The sequence below is a fragment of the Peromyscus leucopus genome, chromosome 8b, assembly GCF_004664715.2.
Source record: "Peromyscus leucopus breed LL Stock chromosome 8b, UCI_PerLeu_2.1, whole genome shotgun sequence".
Classification (NCBI taxonomy): domain Eukaryota; kingdom Metazoa; phylum Chordata; class Mammalia; order Rodentia; family Cricetidae; genus Peromyscus; species Peromyscus leucopus.
In genome coordinates, this window is record NC_051086.1 from 85,694,306 (window position 1) to 85,710,934 (window position 16,629).

At 48.7% G+C, this 16,629-nt stretch overlaps 1 protein-coding gene across 2 annotated transcripts in view; it reads left to right on the forward strand.

The window, feature by feature from the left end:
• The window catches only part of Pecam1 (platelet and endothelial cell adhesion molecule 1), a 92,372-nt gene that overhangs the window by 37,819 nt on the left and 37,924 nt on the right, over positions 1-16,629 (forward strand). For both annotated transcript variants that reach the window (XM_028865197.2, XM_028865198.2), the window contains 3 exons: positions 8,728-9,021; positions 11,444-11,746; positions 13,006-13,278. In XM_028865197.2, coding sequence (XP_028721030.1) covers positions 8,728-9,021; positions 11,444-11,746; positions 13,006-13,278 — 870 coding nt within the window. The remainder of the gene's footprint in view (positions 1-8,727; positions 9,022-11,443; positions 11,747-13,005; positions 13,279-16,629) is intronic.

Sequence of the window (16,629 nt, forward strand, 5' to 3'; positions counted from 1 at the left end):
ACAGAGATCTGCCTGCCTCTGCCTCCTGAGTGGAATTAAAGGCATGTGCTACTTTGCCAGACTTTAAAATGTATTACTAGTGACATTTAGAGCATTTACAGCACTGTAGAGTTCTAGAATATTTCCGTCATTCTAGAAACGAATCCTCTTTGGCCCCCCTGATGGTCTTGTATGTGCTTTGATTCTGCCCCACCTGCCTGCCCTGCCTCGGCCACTTTCATCAGAACCACCCCAGGCTTCCTGCCGTGGAGTCTGAGGCCTCAGCGACCTTTCTAGAACCCTAATCCATTCTGGCATTACCATCCTGACCCACCTGACCCTCTTCCCCACGTTCTGCTTCCCTCCCAGAACTGTCATGTCCAGGATGTACAAGCGTCTCGTGCCCCGTGCCCTGGTACGTGCTGTTCTGGAGGACCAACAGCTGGCCTGCCCTGGGGGCGTGTCCCGCACACTGCCCTGGGGGCGTGTCCCGCACACTGCCCGTGTCCTTGTGCTCTCTCGAGCAAATCCTTTCTCTCTGCGTCATTGTCCTGATTGACCCATAGCGAGCTCTCCACCAGCCTGCAGTGTCTCAGACAGCAAGGGTAATTTCTTATTTTCCCTGGAAGCCCAGCACCTGGCACAGGTGTTGGATAAATGTCACCTGGCTGGGAACTTGAACTTGGAGTTGCTTGAGTGTGCCATGGGCGGATGGGTCGGGCACGTTCTCTGATACCACAGGAGTTCCTCAGGGACCCCATGCTTCCAGGAGCTTTGTGGTTTTCCTGACAATAGTGGCTAGCGCCTCCTCCTCTCCCTCAAATCTGAGTCATTTCCAGTCTGAGAACCAGGTGGCTGGATGGGGTGGGGTGGGGCTCATCTTGCCAAGGGGCCTTGATTTTGGAAGAGGGGGGGGGGCGTCGTTTTAGTGTTTGGCATTGTATCTTTTTGTTGTTGCTGTTGTTTGAGACACGGGGTTTCCCGGTGTAGCCCCAGCTGTCCTGGAACTCACTCTGTAGACCAGGCTGGCCTTGAACTCAGAGATCCGTCAGCCTCTGCCTCCCAAGTGCTGGCATTAAAGGTGTGCGCTGCCACCACCGCGGCGGTTGCCACCACCACCTGGCTTGGCATTGTGAAGGCTTTGTTACTCTGGGTCTCTTCATCGACCTTCTCTCTCAGATCTCTTTAGGCTGTTCTGAGTCCTATTCTCCATAACAGTTCTGAACAGTTTGAGGCTTAATGAGGAGAGTGGAAGGAGGGGAAGGCCCTCCAGAAAGATACATTTGTGCCTAACAGGAGGTCTGTGGGGTACCTCCAACATCATTCATGAACACCTCCCAGAGCCAAGGTAGCCCAGGCCCGTGAATAGTTACCCTCCTGTGTGCGAGTTAGACCTCTGTGCGGCACCTCAGTGAGTTTCTGAGTTTCTGCTCCCGGGACTTGACTTAAGAGAGGAGTAGAATTTCTGTTTTTTGGTTTTTTTTTGTTTTTTTTTTTTTTTGGTTTTTTGAGACAGGGTTTCTCTGTGTAGCTTTGTGCCTGGAACTCACTTGGTAGCCCAGGCTGGCCTCAAACTCACAGAGATCCACCTGGCTTTGCCTCCCAGTGCTGGGATTAAAGGCGTGCACCACCACCACCCGGCGAATTTCTGTTTTATAGACTTGGGGAAATCTCAAGATTGTTAGTTGCAGCTGGGTGGCAGTGGTGCTCGTCTTTAATCCCAGCACTCAGGAGGCAGAGCCAGGTGGATCTCTGTGAGTTCAAGGCCAGCCTGGTCTACAGCGTGAGATCCAGGTTTGTTTTTTGCAAAACAATACCAAAGACCAATAAACAAGACCAGGGATGTTCCTTAGCATTGTTTATCATTCATAGAGCCCTGGTCTTGATCCCCAACACTGCCTAAGCCACACATGGTGACACATGCCTGTAATCCCAGGACTTGGGGCTTAGAGACAGAAATCATAAAATTCAAAACTCAAGCTTGTCCTTGGCCACATAGTGGCTTCAGACCAGCTTGGTTTACAGAACTGTCCCAGGACAGCCAGAGCTACACAGAGAAACCCTGTCTCAAACTGACAATAAATGAAATAAAATTACCCCACCGGCCAGGCCCACGGGCACAGTCCTGTTATCACACTTATATGGGAAGCTGAATCTGGGGGGTTGCACGTTCTAGGGCTGCCAAGGCTACAGGGGGCGTGCCCACCCAAACTGGGCAACTTAGTGTTACACAGTCTTGAGGGGAACTCTGGCTCCGGGTCTCATGTGATGATAGGCAAACTTTTGGTCAAGGTCAAAGTTATTTCATGAAGGCGTGGCTGAGCCTGGGCCATCTGCTTCTGAGCTCACTCTCACGGTGGTGCACTGAGGCTTCCAGTTCTTCATCCGGTGAGACATCCCTTCCCTAAGCTGCTTCCGTGGGGTGGGGCAGCTGGCTTGGCCCGGTGCCAAGGTCCTGGAGGAGCGAGCTTGTCTAGATGGGAACTGTACATGTCTGTAGCTGACATCAGAAGGGACACCCCGGCTCTGCTGGAGTCCCACAGATAGCCCTGGTATAGTGCGGGAGGTGTGATAAGCAGGGGGCAAGGGGTCATTTCGAAGGCTGGCTAGAGCAGGTTGGTTGCCATGATAGTGAACAGTTTGTTGTGTCCATGTTCTCTGTCAGGGTGAGGAGCTGGGCTGAGCTTGTTAGGGAAATTTTTCTTTTCTTTATTTTTAATTTAGTACATTTTCATTTATTTATTTATTTATTATGCACACGTGTGTGTGTGTGTGTGTGTGTGTGTGTGTGTGTGTGCGCGTGCGTGCGCGCGCGCACGTCATGACGTACTTGTGTAGGTCAGAGGACCACTTGCAAGAGTTAATTCTTTCCTACCATGTGGGTCCTAGGGATCCCCAAAACTCACCCTGTTAATCAGGCATGGCAGTAATAACCTTTGTTTGCTGAGCTAGGTCAACAGCCTTATTTTTATCTTATTATCATTTAAAAATAATTTTCTGTGTATGGGTATTTTGCCTCCAAGTAGGTCTGTGAAGCATGTGTATGCAGCGCCCAGGCAGGCCAGAAGAGAGCATTGGATCTTCTGGAACTGTAGAGCAGACTGGCCTTTGGCAACCCTCCTCCTGTCTGTGCCTCCCGAGTGCTAGGATTGGCGGTGTGTGTCCCTGCACCTGGTTCCTTGAATTTCCCGCAGTGTTTCTCTCCTCTTCCATCCTGCAGTACTCCTGCTGGCTGGCAATATAAAGTTCCTCCCAGGGAGCCGGGTGAGCGCCCACAAGGGGACGTGTGTTGGAGAACTCACCCATGGTGATAACACACCAGCCTCACTACAAAAGCCACACACTTGCCAAGCATGGTAGTCACACCTTAATCCCAGCACTGGAGGCAGAGATGGGTAGACCCCTGTGAATTCAAGGCCAGCCTGGTCTACCTAGTGAGTCCCATGCTAGCCAGGGCTACGCAGTGAGTCCTTGTCTCAAAAAAGAGCCACCCTTGGAGCTTAAGCTGAGTTTGCTTGGAACTTTTCTTTCTTTTTTTGAGACAGGGTCTTTCCCCATAGCCTTTGCTGTCCTACACCACTGGCCCAGCTTTGAACTTTTTTTTTTTTCTTTAGAGCTTAGGACAGTTTTATTAGTTTATTGAAAGAAAAACAATAGAGCGTGAGCTATAAAACTTCAGGGAAATGGAGAAGAGAGAAAGCCTTTTGCAGTGGGGGGTGGGTGGGCAGCTAGCAGTAGCAGCATGGCAGGGGGGTGGGGGTGGAGGGGTGGAGGGGTGGGGGGTGGGCTTCGGAGATTCCAGGGAGAAAGCTCAGGCCATGGAGGAAAGCATGCCCAGACCTGGGAGGAAAGGAAATAGAAAAGAAGGGATGTTTACAAGGGCCAACGGTGGGACTTTGCTAATGGCTGCAGACAGCTGCCCTGAGGCAGGAGACTTCTAGGATGGTAAAGTCTCTTATCTCATTAAGGGGATAGATAATTAGCCCCCCCTTGCCCTAGCCAGGCTTTAGATGGAGCAGATTTCCTGGCAAGTCTACCCAATTCCTGCTGACTAACTGGTCGGGTTGGATTAAAAGGCAGGGGAGAGAGAGAGGGCTCAGTAGTTACGAGCTCTTACTGCTTGTGCAGAAGACAGGAGTTCCGTTCCTTGCACCCATGTTGGGCAACTTGCAAGTGTCTGTAACTCCAGCTCCAGGGGACCTGATACCCCTTAGCCTCCTTGGACATCGCACTAATGTACATAAACCATACACAGGCATGTACTCATAGACATGATAAAACGTTTAACAAGGGGACAGGGGTATGTAATAGTTTGTTTGAATTTTTTCTCATTTTTAAAAGAGAGACAGACAGACAGACACAGAGAGACACAGAGAGAGAGAGAGCTCCTTAACCACTGAACAATGGGGGCAGTGCCTGACCTGGAGAGGCCTCTGTAGTGTTTGCTGTGAATGGTGTGAAGGAGGAAACAAGCGAGTATCCAGCAGGTCCAGGCCCCTTCAGTACCACAGCACCCTGCCTCAGTCATTGTCCAAGATAAAAATATGGAGGTAGGGGAGTGAGGTGAATGAAGTGTGGCTCAGTGGCCGAGTGCTTGCCTAGCATTCAAAGCTTTGATTCTCCAGCAACTAGGAAAAAAAAATCCCAAGGAGTGCGTGTGTTTGCATCCCTCTTCAACATACAGAAGCAGAAAGCCTATAGGAGTACAAAAACAGAAAACAAAACATCTTCCAGTTAGCCAGGATTAGTGCCACACGCCTTTGATCCAGCACTCAGGAGGGAGAGGCAGGTGGAACTCTGAGTTGGAAGCCAGCTTGGTCTACAGAGCAAGTTCCAGGATAGCCAGGGCTACACAGAGAAACCCTACCTTGAAAAACATAAAATAATAATAGTAATAATAATAATAATTATAATAATAAAAACCTCTCAACTCCACCCAGCTAAGGGCTATGGACACAGGCCTTTGATGAGAACATGCCTATCTTTCCACACTTGGGACCCTAACCCAGCCTGAGGGCAGTTTGTTCAGGACAGTAGCCCATAATTGGGATGGAGACCTGTGGCAGTCCTGTGGATCGAACTTAGGAATCTTTCACATGCTAAGCATGTGGTCTACTGCTGAGCTACACCTCCACTTTGGACATTAAGATGTTACAGGTCGTTCCTTGTAAAAATCAATCTCTAAAGAAGAGATGAACTTTTCATGTATTCTGAGACAGACAGAATCCAGCTACCATTGCCCAAGCCTGGCCTGGCTGAGAACCATGCTGGGTCTCCAACAGTAGAGTGCTTGCCTGGGGTTCTCCACGCCCAAAAGGGAAACAAACAAAATCCATTCGTGGATTATGAGGCCAAAAATAAGCTAGCCATGCTTCATGGACGTAGCTCTCTCTAGCGCTGGACGCCCAGCTCCCAGGTTCTATTGTGGTGGTTGTTTTTCTCTTTTCTTGGTGCTGGAGGCTGAACCCAGGGCTCACACATGCCAAGCATGTGGAATTATACTCTCTGCCCTCTATAAGACAATTTTGTGAATGTTGGTTTTGGGGGGGGGTTATTTGTTTGTTTTGGGAGTTGTTGTTGGTTGGTTTTAGACAGGGTCTTCCTATGTTCCACTGGCTGGGATGGAACTTGTTTTATAGAGCAGGCTGGTCAACGCACCTGCCTCTGCCTCCTGAGTGCAGGCATTAAGGGTATGTACCACCAGAGGATAACTTGATGGGGTAGGAGCTCTTTCTCCCCATCATGTGGGTTCCAGGGCTCAAACTCAGGTCACCAGGCTTGGTGGCGGGTCTCTTTACCTGACGAGCCATCTTGCCAGCCCTTTTCTTTTTACAAATATAGCGGTGGAGATTGCATGCTTGGCAAACATCCAAACATCAACTAAGCCATGTCACCGGCAAGGCAGGCTTTTACTATGTAGCTCAAGTGGGACTTGAACTCACAGCAATAATCTTGCCTCAGGCTCCTAAGTGCTGCATTTATGGGTGTGTGGCAACGTGTGTAGCTCCATCTGTGTTAGTCTGCGTAAGCTAACCCAGCAAGCATCACAGACTGGGTGAACTGAAGAGAAATGTCTTGCTCCTCAGGAGGCTGTTGACTTGTGTTGACCGGCTTCTGTGGTCTCTCTTGGTCCTGGATGACTGCCCCCCCCCCCCCCCCCCCCCCCCGCCTCTGTCTTTTCTTTGCTTCCTTCCTTTTTAAAGATAGGATCTAGTGTGTAGCCAGACTGGCCTCATTTCAGTTGAATGCAATGGCCTCAGTACTGGCCTGAGGTCTACACAGAGTCATATTCTACAAGACTGGAGAATAGGATTTAACGTGTGAATCTGGCCGGGGAACAGAAGTCAGCCCAGCTTCCTTCCCTCCATCGGTCTGAAATAGTACCTGCAGGTATAGCAAGGTGGTCCAAGAATGCTGATTCCTGGCAACCTTTCCTGGTGACAAGGAGATGTAGACCATCATGTAACAGACATGGTAGTCATGACCTATGGATATTTTCCTCTCGCCAGGGAATCTGGTAAGAATACAACTTTTAGGGGGCCTTATTTAAGCCTCGGGATCCTATTTGGCTGGCATAACTTCTTTGTATCTAACTTAGTTAGGGTTTTATTGCTGTGATGAGACACCATGATCATGGCAACTCCTATGAAGGAAAACATTTAACTGGGGGTGACTTACCATTATCAAAAACAAAAACAAAAACAAAAAAAATCGAGAGACGATTTTTTTTTTTTTTTTTTTGGTTTTTCAAGACAGGGTTTCTCTGTGTAGCTTTGCGCCTTTCCTGGAACTCGCTTTGTAGACCAGGCTGGCCTCGAACTCACAGAGATCCGCCTGCCTCTGCCTCCCGAGTGCTGGGATTAAAGGCGTGTGCCACCACCGCCCGGCTGAGGTTTATTTATTTTATGTGTGAGAGTGTTTTGCCTTCTTCTATGTCTCTGTAAACCTGGTGTAGTGACACACACCTTTAGTCCCATCATTTAGGACCGTGGTTCTCAGCCTATAGGTCACAAGCCCTCTGGGATCAAATGACTGTGTCAGTCACACATCATATCAGAATTTACATTACAATTCATAACAGCAAAACTGTAGTTATGAAGTAGCCACGAAAATAATGTTATGGTTGGGGGTCACCACGACATGAGGAACTGTATTAAAGGGTTGCAGCATTAGGAAGGTTGAGAACCACTGCCTTAGGAGGTGGAGGCAGGAGGACCAGAAATTCAGTTATCTTCAGCTGTATGAGCTAGAGACACTATAGGCCACATAAAACTCCAACTTGAAAAAAAAAAAAGAAGTGGTTTCGAGTCTTCCCCATCTGGTGACACCTCAGAACCCACTAAACGGCAAACACCAGCTGGCCACAGCATGGGGAGTTTTAATTAAAGATACCTATTTTGGGTAATGACCATTTTTTTAAAGCTTGTTTTTATTCCCTAACGTGCTTTCTGAACCCATGGCCTAGGGACACTCTCTGTGAGCTCTGACTCCAGCCTCAATACATACACATTTTTGTTAGTGGTACCGGGGTTGAGCCCAGACCATTGTGCAGGCTAGGCAGGCATGCTGAACTGCATCCCGGCCCCCTCTCAATACATGCATTTATATTTATTTATTTATTCATTCATTCATTCATTTACTTACTTATTTACTCATTCATTCATTTGAGATTTTAGCATTTCCCTGGCTTGCCTGAAACTTACTATGTAACCTAGACCGGCCTTGAACTTGCTATAATCCTACTGTTCTCTCTCTCTCACTCTCATTTATTTATTTTTACTTGAGATGCATCTCACTTGAGACATAGTCTCACTCTGGGACCTGGGCTGGCCTTGAGCTCATAGCAATCCTTCTGCCTCAGCCTTCCAAATGCTGGGGTTTCCAGATGTTAGTCCCCACATCTGACCAATACTCTACCTTACTTTTGTGTAATGTGGTCTGTACTTTTCCACAGTGTCTTGAAAACAGTTACTAGAGAAAACATTTTAAATGTAAAAAAGGAAAAAGATGGGAGAAAAGAGGGAGAGAGAGAGGGGGAAAGGAGAGGCGAGGCAGAGGAGGGTAACGGGAAAGGGGAGAGAACGAAGCGACGGCTAGAGCCCCGCTGGTCCCATGAGGTCTGGAGCGACCTGGGCCTGTCTGACTTCAGGATGGAGAGTCGCTGTTTCTTAAGCAACTACTGTGTACCACATTGTACTGCATGCTTTCTGGCCACTCTCCTATACTTCTTTTCTTGTTTGTTTGCTTGGTTTTTGAGATAGTTTCTTTGTGTAGGCCTCTCCTAGAACTAGCTCTGTAGACCAGGCTGGCCTCGAACTCATATTGGTTCACCTGCCTCTGCCTCCTGAGTGCTGGAATTAAAGCCATGTACCAGCACTGCCCGCCTATGAATTCTTTTTTTTTTTTTTTTGGTTTTTCAAGACAGGGTTTCTCTGTGTAGTTTTGCGCCTTTCCTGGAGCTCACTTTGTAGACCAGGCTGGCCTCGAACTCACAGAGATCCATCTGGCCCTGCCTCCCAAGTGCTAGGATTAAAGGCGTGCGCCATCACCGCCCGTCTAATTTTTTTTTTTTAAGGACTTATTTTGTGTGGTGTGTATGTGTGTGTGTGCAGGGGGCGGTATTTGTGTGGTGTGTATGTGTGTGTGGTGTGTGTGTGTGTGTGTGTGTGTGTGTGTATGTATGTATATCCATGTGTCCACCTCTTGATGATGCTGTTTCCATGGTAACAATGTCTGCTTTGTCTTTAGCTTTCACCATTAACAGCATCCACATGGAAAGCCTGCCAGCCTGGGAGGTATCGAACGGGCACAACCTGACCCTGAAGTGCCTTGTGGATATCAGCACCACCTCGAAAGTCAGGCCCCAGCACCTGGTGCTGTTCTATAAGGACGATGTGCTGGTGTACAACGTCTCCTCCAGGGAGCACACAGAGAGCTTCTTTATTCCCCAGGCTCGGGCCTTCCACACAGGGAAGTACAAATGCACCGTGATCCTGAACAACAAGGAGAAAACCACTCATGAGTACCAGGTGTTGGTGAATGGTGAGTCCTGGGATTTGTATGTGGACAACACGAATGGTAGCTGAGAAGGGACATTCACACTGGCTTTCCTTTCCATCGAGCATCACCCTCCTACTCACTACCTGGCATTCTTCTATCCTGAAAACAGGCTTTAGCAACACTCCCCTTGTGGGAGGGCGTTCCTGACTTCTTGCTTTTGGATGCTCCCCCCCCAACCCCCCCAACCCCCCACCCCACCCCGAGGGAACACCCTTCTCCACCCTTACCTCACAGACTACACTGTCCCCTTCTTTCCTCAGGACTCTACTCAATGACTTGTTCCCCCCCACCACCCTCTCCAAAACACACTCTCCCGACAGCCCCTGGGCTGGCCTCAAACTAAGACCTAGGAACAATCCTCCTGCCTCAGTCTCCTGCAAACTGGGGTTGCAGGCGTGTGCCCCCACGCCCAGCTCCTGAGTTACTTCTCTAGAGTTTTCTCAACTGAACTGATTTCTCCTAGGGTGCCAGTGCTTATTATAGCTTTTATGCCCCTCTGGCCTCAGTAATGTCCATTTGTAGGAAAGCCACTGTGCTATGCCACTGTGAGTCTGGAGTGGTAGTACACACCTTTATTCAGGAGGCAGAGGCAAGTGGATCTCTGTAAGTTCAAGGCCAGCCTGGTCTATGGAGCTAGTTCCAAGAAAGACTGGGCAGTTACATAGAGAAACCCTGTAGAAAAACAAACAAGACACTGGACTGTGCAGTCTGTCTCCTGGGTTACCACATGGGTAGGTCCTATTCTAAACTTCAGAATCAGGGGCCACAGAGGTGGCTCAGAGGGTTCAAGTGTCTGCTGTCAAGCCTGATGACCTGAGTTCAGTGCCCTGAACCCCTATGGTGGAAGGAGAAAACTGACTCCCAAAACTCCTGCAGCATCCTCTGACCTCCACATGCACACTAGAGCACTCTTGGGACCACACACAACACCAAACAAATACTAGATAAAATGTAATAAAAACATTAAACTCGACGGGCGGCGGTGGTGGCGCACGCCTTTAATCCCAGCACTCGGGAGGCAGAGCCAGGTGGATCTCTGTGAGTTCGAGGCCAGCCTGCTCTACAGAGCGAGATCCAGGACAGGCACCAAAACTACACCGAGAAACCCTGTCTTGAAAAAAAACAAAAACACAAAAACCCATTAAACTCTGGAGTCCTCCTGAGTGTAGCCCGTCAGGGACATGGAGAGGGGTTAGTCAGAGGCGTCTCGTGGGTGGAGTGCACAGCCCCCAGCCCAGTGGTGGACCCCATAGACAGCTGTATGATGCACAGTGTTTCGGTCCATGATGAACAACTCAGACAATAGCAGACCCATGGGATGTATCACCTGGTGATGTTATGCCACCTTAATCCGGGTAAATTTACTCCTGGGATGATATCACCTAACAGCATTTACCAGGCTGTCTTAGTTGTTATGAAACTCATGACTGTTTCTCACACATCTACTTTTGGGGGCTATGAAATTTCAAGAGAGATTACATCTGGCCTATTTTCTATACCCTGGGTGAAGAACCAGGCTTGTAGTAGGCATTCAGGAAATTATAACACTAGTTGGGAAGATGGCTTGGTCAGTAAACTGCCTTCTATTCAGACAGAAGACCTGTGTGCAGTCCCGAGTGTGTGCATGCCCGGCCTGGCATGTACTTGTAATCCTGGAGCTGGGTGGGATGCAGACAGGAGGATCCCTGGGGGGGGGGGCAGACAGGAGGATCCCTGGGAGGAAGGGGGGCAGACAGGAGGATCCCTGGGAGGAAGGGGGAAGACAGGAGGATTCCTAGGGGGAGGGGGCAGACAGGAGGATCCCTCGGGTTTACTAGTCAGCCAGCCTGGTTGAATCAGTGAGATCTAAGTTCAATGAGAGATCTCTAAAAGTAAGGTGAGGAACAACTGAGGAGGATGCCCAACATTGGCCCATGGCCTCCACACACACAGACACACAGACACACAATTAAAACATCAGCTGTAGTAATATCATTATATACTGACTTTTTAAATAAAATTTTTCGAGACAGGGTCTCTCTGTGTAGCCCTGGCTGTCTTGAAACTCACTCTGTAGCCCAGGCTGGCCTCAAACTCGCAGAGATCCGCCTGCCTCTGCCTCCCAAGAGCTGGGATGAAAGGCGTGCGCCACCACACCAGGCTTCTTTCTTTTTCAACTGTACCAGTTGCGAATCTAATTGCGCCACCTGTGGAAGGGGATTGGAAACCATCAGGAATACCAATCTATTACATTTTTAAAGTGCCCAGTACAGTGCCAGGCACACACATGTCCAGTGATTACCTGGGGCAGTTGAGTGAGTGTTCAGGAATAAAAGGCCCCCAGCTGATGAGCCACCGTGACAGATAAAGGAGACTGGGCCATTAGGAGCACCTGATCCTAACTGCATTTTCTCACTCTCCAAAGGTGTGCCCAATCCCACCGTGACACTGGACAAAAAGGAGGTGATGGAAGGTGGGCTTGTGACCGTCAATTGTTCCGTGAAAGAAGAAAAGCCACCGATTTATTTTGAGATTGAAAAAGTAGAACTGGATACAAAAATTGTCAGGCAAAAGAGACAGAAGACGTCGCTCCTGAATTTCGTGCTGATGGACTTCCACATTGAGGAGCAGGACCACGTGCTGGTGTTCCGCTGTCAGGCTGGGATCTTGTCCGGGACCCGACTGCAGACCTCAGAATCCACCAGGAGTGAATACGTTACTGTGCGGGGTCAGAATCCTGATCTCCTTATAGTCTTTGTGGTGACAGGTTGCATATAGCAAAAAGGAGCCCAGAATCAGAGAAGCTGAGCCGTTGTTTGGGGTGGCTGTTCTCAGAATTTAAAACCTGGTAGCACAGACTGTAATCCCAGTGCTGGCAAAGGCAGGAGGATCTGGAGTTCAAGATCAGCCCTCAGCTGTGAGATGCTTTCTCCCCAGAGCCAAATAAATAAACAAAATTAATTAAAAGAAATAAGCCAGAGAGAGAAGAACAGCAGCTGGGTGTGATGGTGCCTGTAATTCCCACCTACTCAGGGCTCAGGAGGATTCAAGTTCAAGGCTGGTCTCAGCTGTAGAACAAGTTCAAGGCCAGTCTGGGCAACTTAGTAAGACCCTCTCTCAAAATAAAATGAAAGAGAGAACTGGAGATACAGCTAAGTGGTAGAACATTGGACTAGCATTTAAGAGAACCTGAATCCATTCATGGAGGGGGGGAGTGGGGGGAAGGAGCCAAAGAACCCCATTTATTGGGAGAGAGCTCAGTCGCTAAACGCATATAAAGCTGGGTATGGTGGTGCACGCTTGTAATCCCAGCCCTGGGGAGCCAGAGACGGACAGATTCCTGACACTCCATGATTACGCAGCTTAAGCTAGTTATCAAGCCCCAAGCCAAGGAGAGGTCCTGTCTCAAAAGAACAAGGCAAATGGGGCTGGAGAGATGGCTCAGTGGTTAGGCACACAGACTGCTCTTCCAAAGAGCCCGGGATGGATTCCTAGCACTCACATGGTGGCTCACAACCATCTGTAACTCCAGTTCCAGGCATCTGATGCTCTCCTCTGGGCTTCAAAGGCAGCAAGCATGCATGTAGTACACAGACATACATAGTTTTTTTTTTGTTTTGTTTTGTTTTTTGCTTGTTTGTTTTTTTTCGAGACAGGGTTTCCCTGTGTAGCTTTGTGCCTTTCCTGAAATTCACTTGGTAGCCCAGGTTGGCCTCGAACTCAGAGATCCGCCTGACTCTGCCTCCCGAGTGCTGGGATTAAAAATATACCAGTGTCTGAGAAATGATATCTGAGGTAGACTTCTGGCCTTCACACACACACGCACGCACGCACGCACGCACGCACGCACGCACGCACGCACGCACTGGAAACCCCCACCCCAACCACTGACACACACACACACAGTTCCTCCCACACAAATATTAGAGCAGGCACTGCCCAGGTTTGAACCTGAGTCCAACTGACTTATCGTCTACTTTCTTGCAGAGTCCTTCTCTAATCCCAGGTTTCAAGTGACGCCTCCTGGACCTATCATAGAAGGAGACCAGCTCGACATTAAGTGCACAGTTCAAGTGACACACTTGGTCCAGAAAAATCCAGATATCATAATCCAAAAGGGCAAGACTATTGTGGCCGTCTCCACAAAGAATGAGGCCATCTACTCAGTCATGGCCATGGTGGAGAACAGCGGCCATTATACCTGCAAAGTGGAGTCTAGCCGCATCTCCAAGGTCAGCAGCATCGTGGTCAACATAACAGGTAGGGATGCTGAGGAAGAAGCCTGGCAAGTGGTGGGCTCAAGAGGCCATTGTGGCTGGGCGAAGTTCCGCATGTCCGTAATGCCAGCGTTCGGGAGGCCAAAGCAGGAGAGTCATGAGCTCGAGGCTAACCTGGGTTTCTAGGGAGACCCTGTACTACAATCCAGGGTGGCCAATGGGAGTGATGCCTTTTCTACCCCTGGTTGTCTTGGGTGTGTTTAGGCTGGGCGTTGGGGCTTGTGGGAAAGAGTCGGCATACAGCAGTCGGCTGTGGGTGGCTGAGTTCTGGTGCTGGCACTGACTCAACCCTGATACGCTCACTACTTCTGTGCTGAACTCTTGAACTCCCATCCCATTGCATCTTACAAAACTGAGGAGTTGTGTAAGATGCAATGGGATGGGATGGTGCTTGTAGGACGTCACAACGTTTAAATGAGATAGCTGTGGTCTGCATTTAGTGAGTATTAGCTATTATCTCTACAGGTACATAGCTTTCCTCTCTGCCAAACTCATCTTCCCCCTCCCTGCCCCCCAGACAGGGTTTCTCTGAGTTATAGTCTTGACTGTCTTGGATCTCACTCTGTAGACCAGGCTGGCCTCGAACTCACAGAGATCCCCCAGCCTCTGCCTCCCGAGTGCTGGGATCAAAGGCATGTGCCACCACCGCCTGGCCTAACCTTTTTATTTTGTTTTGTATGGATGGATGTTTTGCCTACAAGTAAGTCTGTGCACCACTTGTATGCTTGGTGCCCATGAAGGCTGGAAGAGGGTGCAGGGCATCCTAGAACTGGAGTTATAGTTGGGAGTTGCCATGTGGGTGCTGGGAATCAAACCTGGGTCCTCTGCAAGAGTAGCCAGTGCTAGGCCGGGCAGTCGTGGCACACACCTTTGATCCCAGCACTCAGGAGGCAGAGACGGGCAGATCTTTATGAGTTTGGGGCCGGCCTGGGCTACAGATTGAGTTCCAGGAAAGAAAGGGTTCAAAACCACACAGAGAAACCCTGTCTCCAAAAAAAACAGAGTAGCTAGTGCTCTTAAATGCTGAGCCCACACTCCAGCCCAACCTCTATTTCTAAAAGATTTTTAATGGGCATGGTGGCTCACACCTTTAATCCCAGCACTTGGGAGGCAGAGGCAGGCAGGTCTTTATGGGTTTGAGGTCAGCCTGGTCTACATAGTGAGTTTCAGAACAGCCAGAGTGACATTGTGACACCCTGTCTCAAACAAACAAACAGATTTTGAAGAAGAACTTATGTATGTCTGTTTGTATTTATGTATGCCATGTGTGTTCAGGTGATGTTGCAACCAGAGGCTGTCAGACCTCTTGGAACTGGAGTTACAGGTGGTTGTTGAACTCCTTATTTGTGTGCTGGGAACCGAACCCAGGTCCTCTGCAAGAGCAGTAAATGCCCTTAACCACTGAGCCATCTCACCATTTCCTCCCAGTTTTTAAAGACGAGATCTCATAGTAGCCAAGGCTGGCCTTGAATTTACCGTGTAGTGCATTTTGGCCTTGAACTCCGGATCCTTCTGCCTCCACCGTCCAAGTGCTGGGATTTCAGGCCTGCACCACCATGCCCAGCAGCATAGTTTAGTAAAGAAAAGCAGTGACAGTCTCCCACTGTTGAATGCCATGTGATGGATTTGTATGGGTTTTTAGTTCACACTCATCTCAATCCTAGGTGTCATGAGACACATTGTATGACATGGAGACTTAGACTGGAATGTTAGCAACCAGCCTCATGATTGCAAAGTCACCCAAGTGGCAGAACAAGAGACAATCCCTAGGCCTGGTTAGATTGCCGACCCAATGCATTTAAAGCTCTCTCAGACTTTTTTTTTTTTTTTTTTTTTTTTTCTTTTTTCAAGACAGGGTTTCTTGTAGCATGAATCTTAAAAGTTCTTATTAATGAAGTCAAACCTGAGCCAGTTATTGGGGTGAACACTAGAAGATCAGAGAGACAGAACAAGCCACAGCTAACCTCACCTGGCCAACTTCTCAGCTGGTCTTGTTTCCTCAGACTGGAAGCTTCTGTGTCCTCATATCAGAATGGCTCTCAGCTGAACTGCTGCTTGAAAGCCTGAAGCTTAACCAGCCAAATGCTTAACCAGCCAAATGCTTCTAGTTTCTGGTCCTCATGCCTTATATATCTTTCTACTTCCTGCCATCACTCCCTGGGATTAAAGGCGTGAGTCACCTTTCTTGGCTGTATCCTTGAACTCATGGATTTCATTTCTGCCTCTGGAATGCTAGGATTAAAGGCGTGTGCTACCACTGCCTAACTTCTTTGTTTAATATTGTGGCTGTTCTATCTCTAACCACAGATAAATTTACTAGGGTGCACAATATTTTGGGGAACACAATACCACCACAGTTTCTCTGTGTAGTTTTGGTGCCTGTCCTGGATCTCACTCTGTAGACCAGGCTGGCCTCAAACTCACAGAGATCTGCCTGGCTCTGCCTCCCAAGTGCTGGGATTAAAGGGCCCGGCTCTCTCACACTTCTAACCCTTGGACCTGGCTTCATTTCTCTAAAATACTTACCACTAAAAATATCCTTACTTACCTTGTTTGCTGTGTGTATTCAGCCACTAGAGTGTTAGCTGCTGAGGGCAGAGACCTTCACTCTTGTGCTCAATGTTATATTCTTAACTCCCAACCCATTAGGAATGTAGCACTATTGTTAGATGGAGGACTGGGCTGAGCCGTGTGTTATAGTGTTTCTAAGGACAAGGTCAGCTCTTCTCGGTTCTCCATTGAAAGTCTTTGTTCATACATGAGTTCACCCATTCATTCAATAATTTCCTCCAAACCCCTAAGTGTCAAGCTCCAAACGTGCAGTCACAGCCACTGTCCCCAGTCTTCCAGGTAGGCAGGTTGTCAACTGGCCAACTGAGGGATTAGCATGACATAGTAGAGCCTCCTATTGTAGGGTGTGAAGTCACCTGCTAGCAATTTAGTGAGATATTTATTTATTTGTTTATTTTTGAGACATTACCCTCATGTAGCCCTGGGAACTCCCTATGTAGACCAGGCTGGCCTAGAACTCACAAAGATCTATCTGCCTCCCTCTGCCTCTTGAGTGCTGGGATCAAAGGTGTGCTCCCTCATGCCTGGAGTAGATTTATTGATAATGACAAATATTTGGAGTGCTCTTAATAAGGTATACATTCTTTTGTTAGAGAAGAAAAACTATTAATTCATCATATATACTGGACACATTCTGTATGCTGGGCTGGTTATTAAGAATGGAGAGCACTGGGCAGTAGTGGTATATGCTTTTAATCCCAGCACTCAGGGAGGCAGAGGCAGGTGGATCTCTGTGAGTTCAAGGCCAGCCTGGTCTACAGAG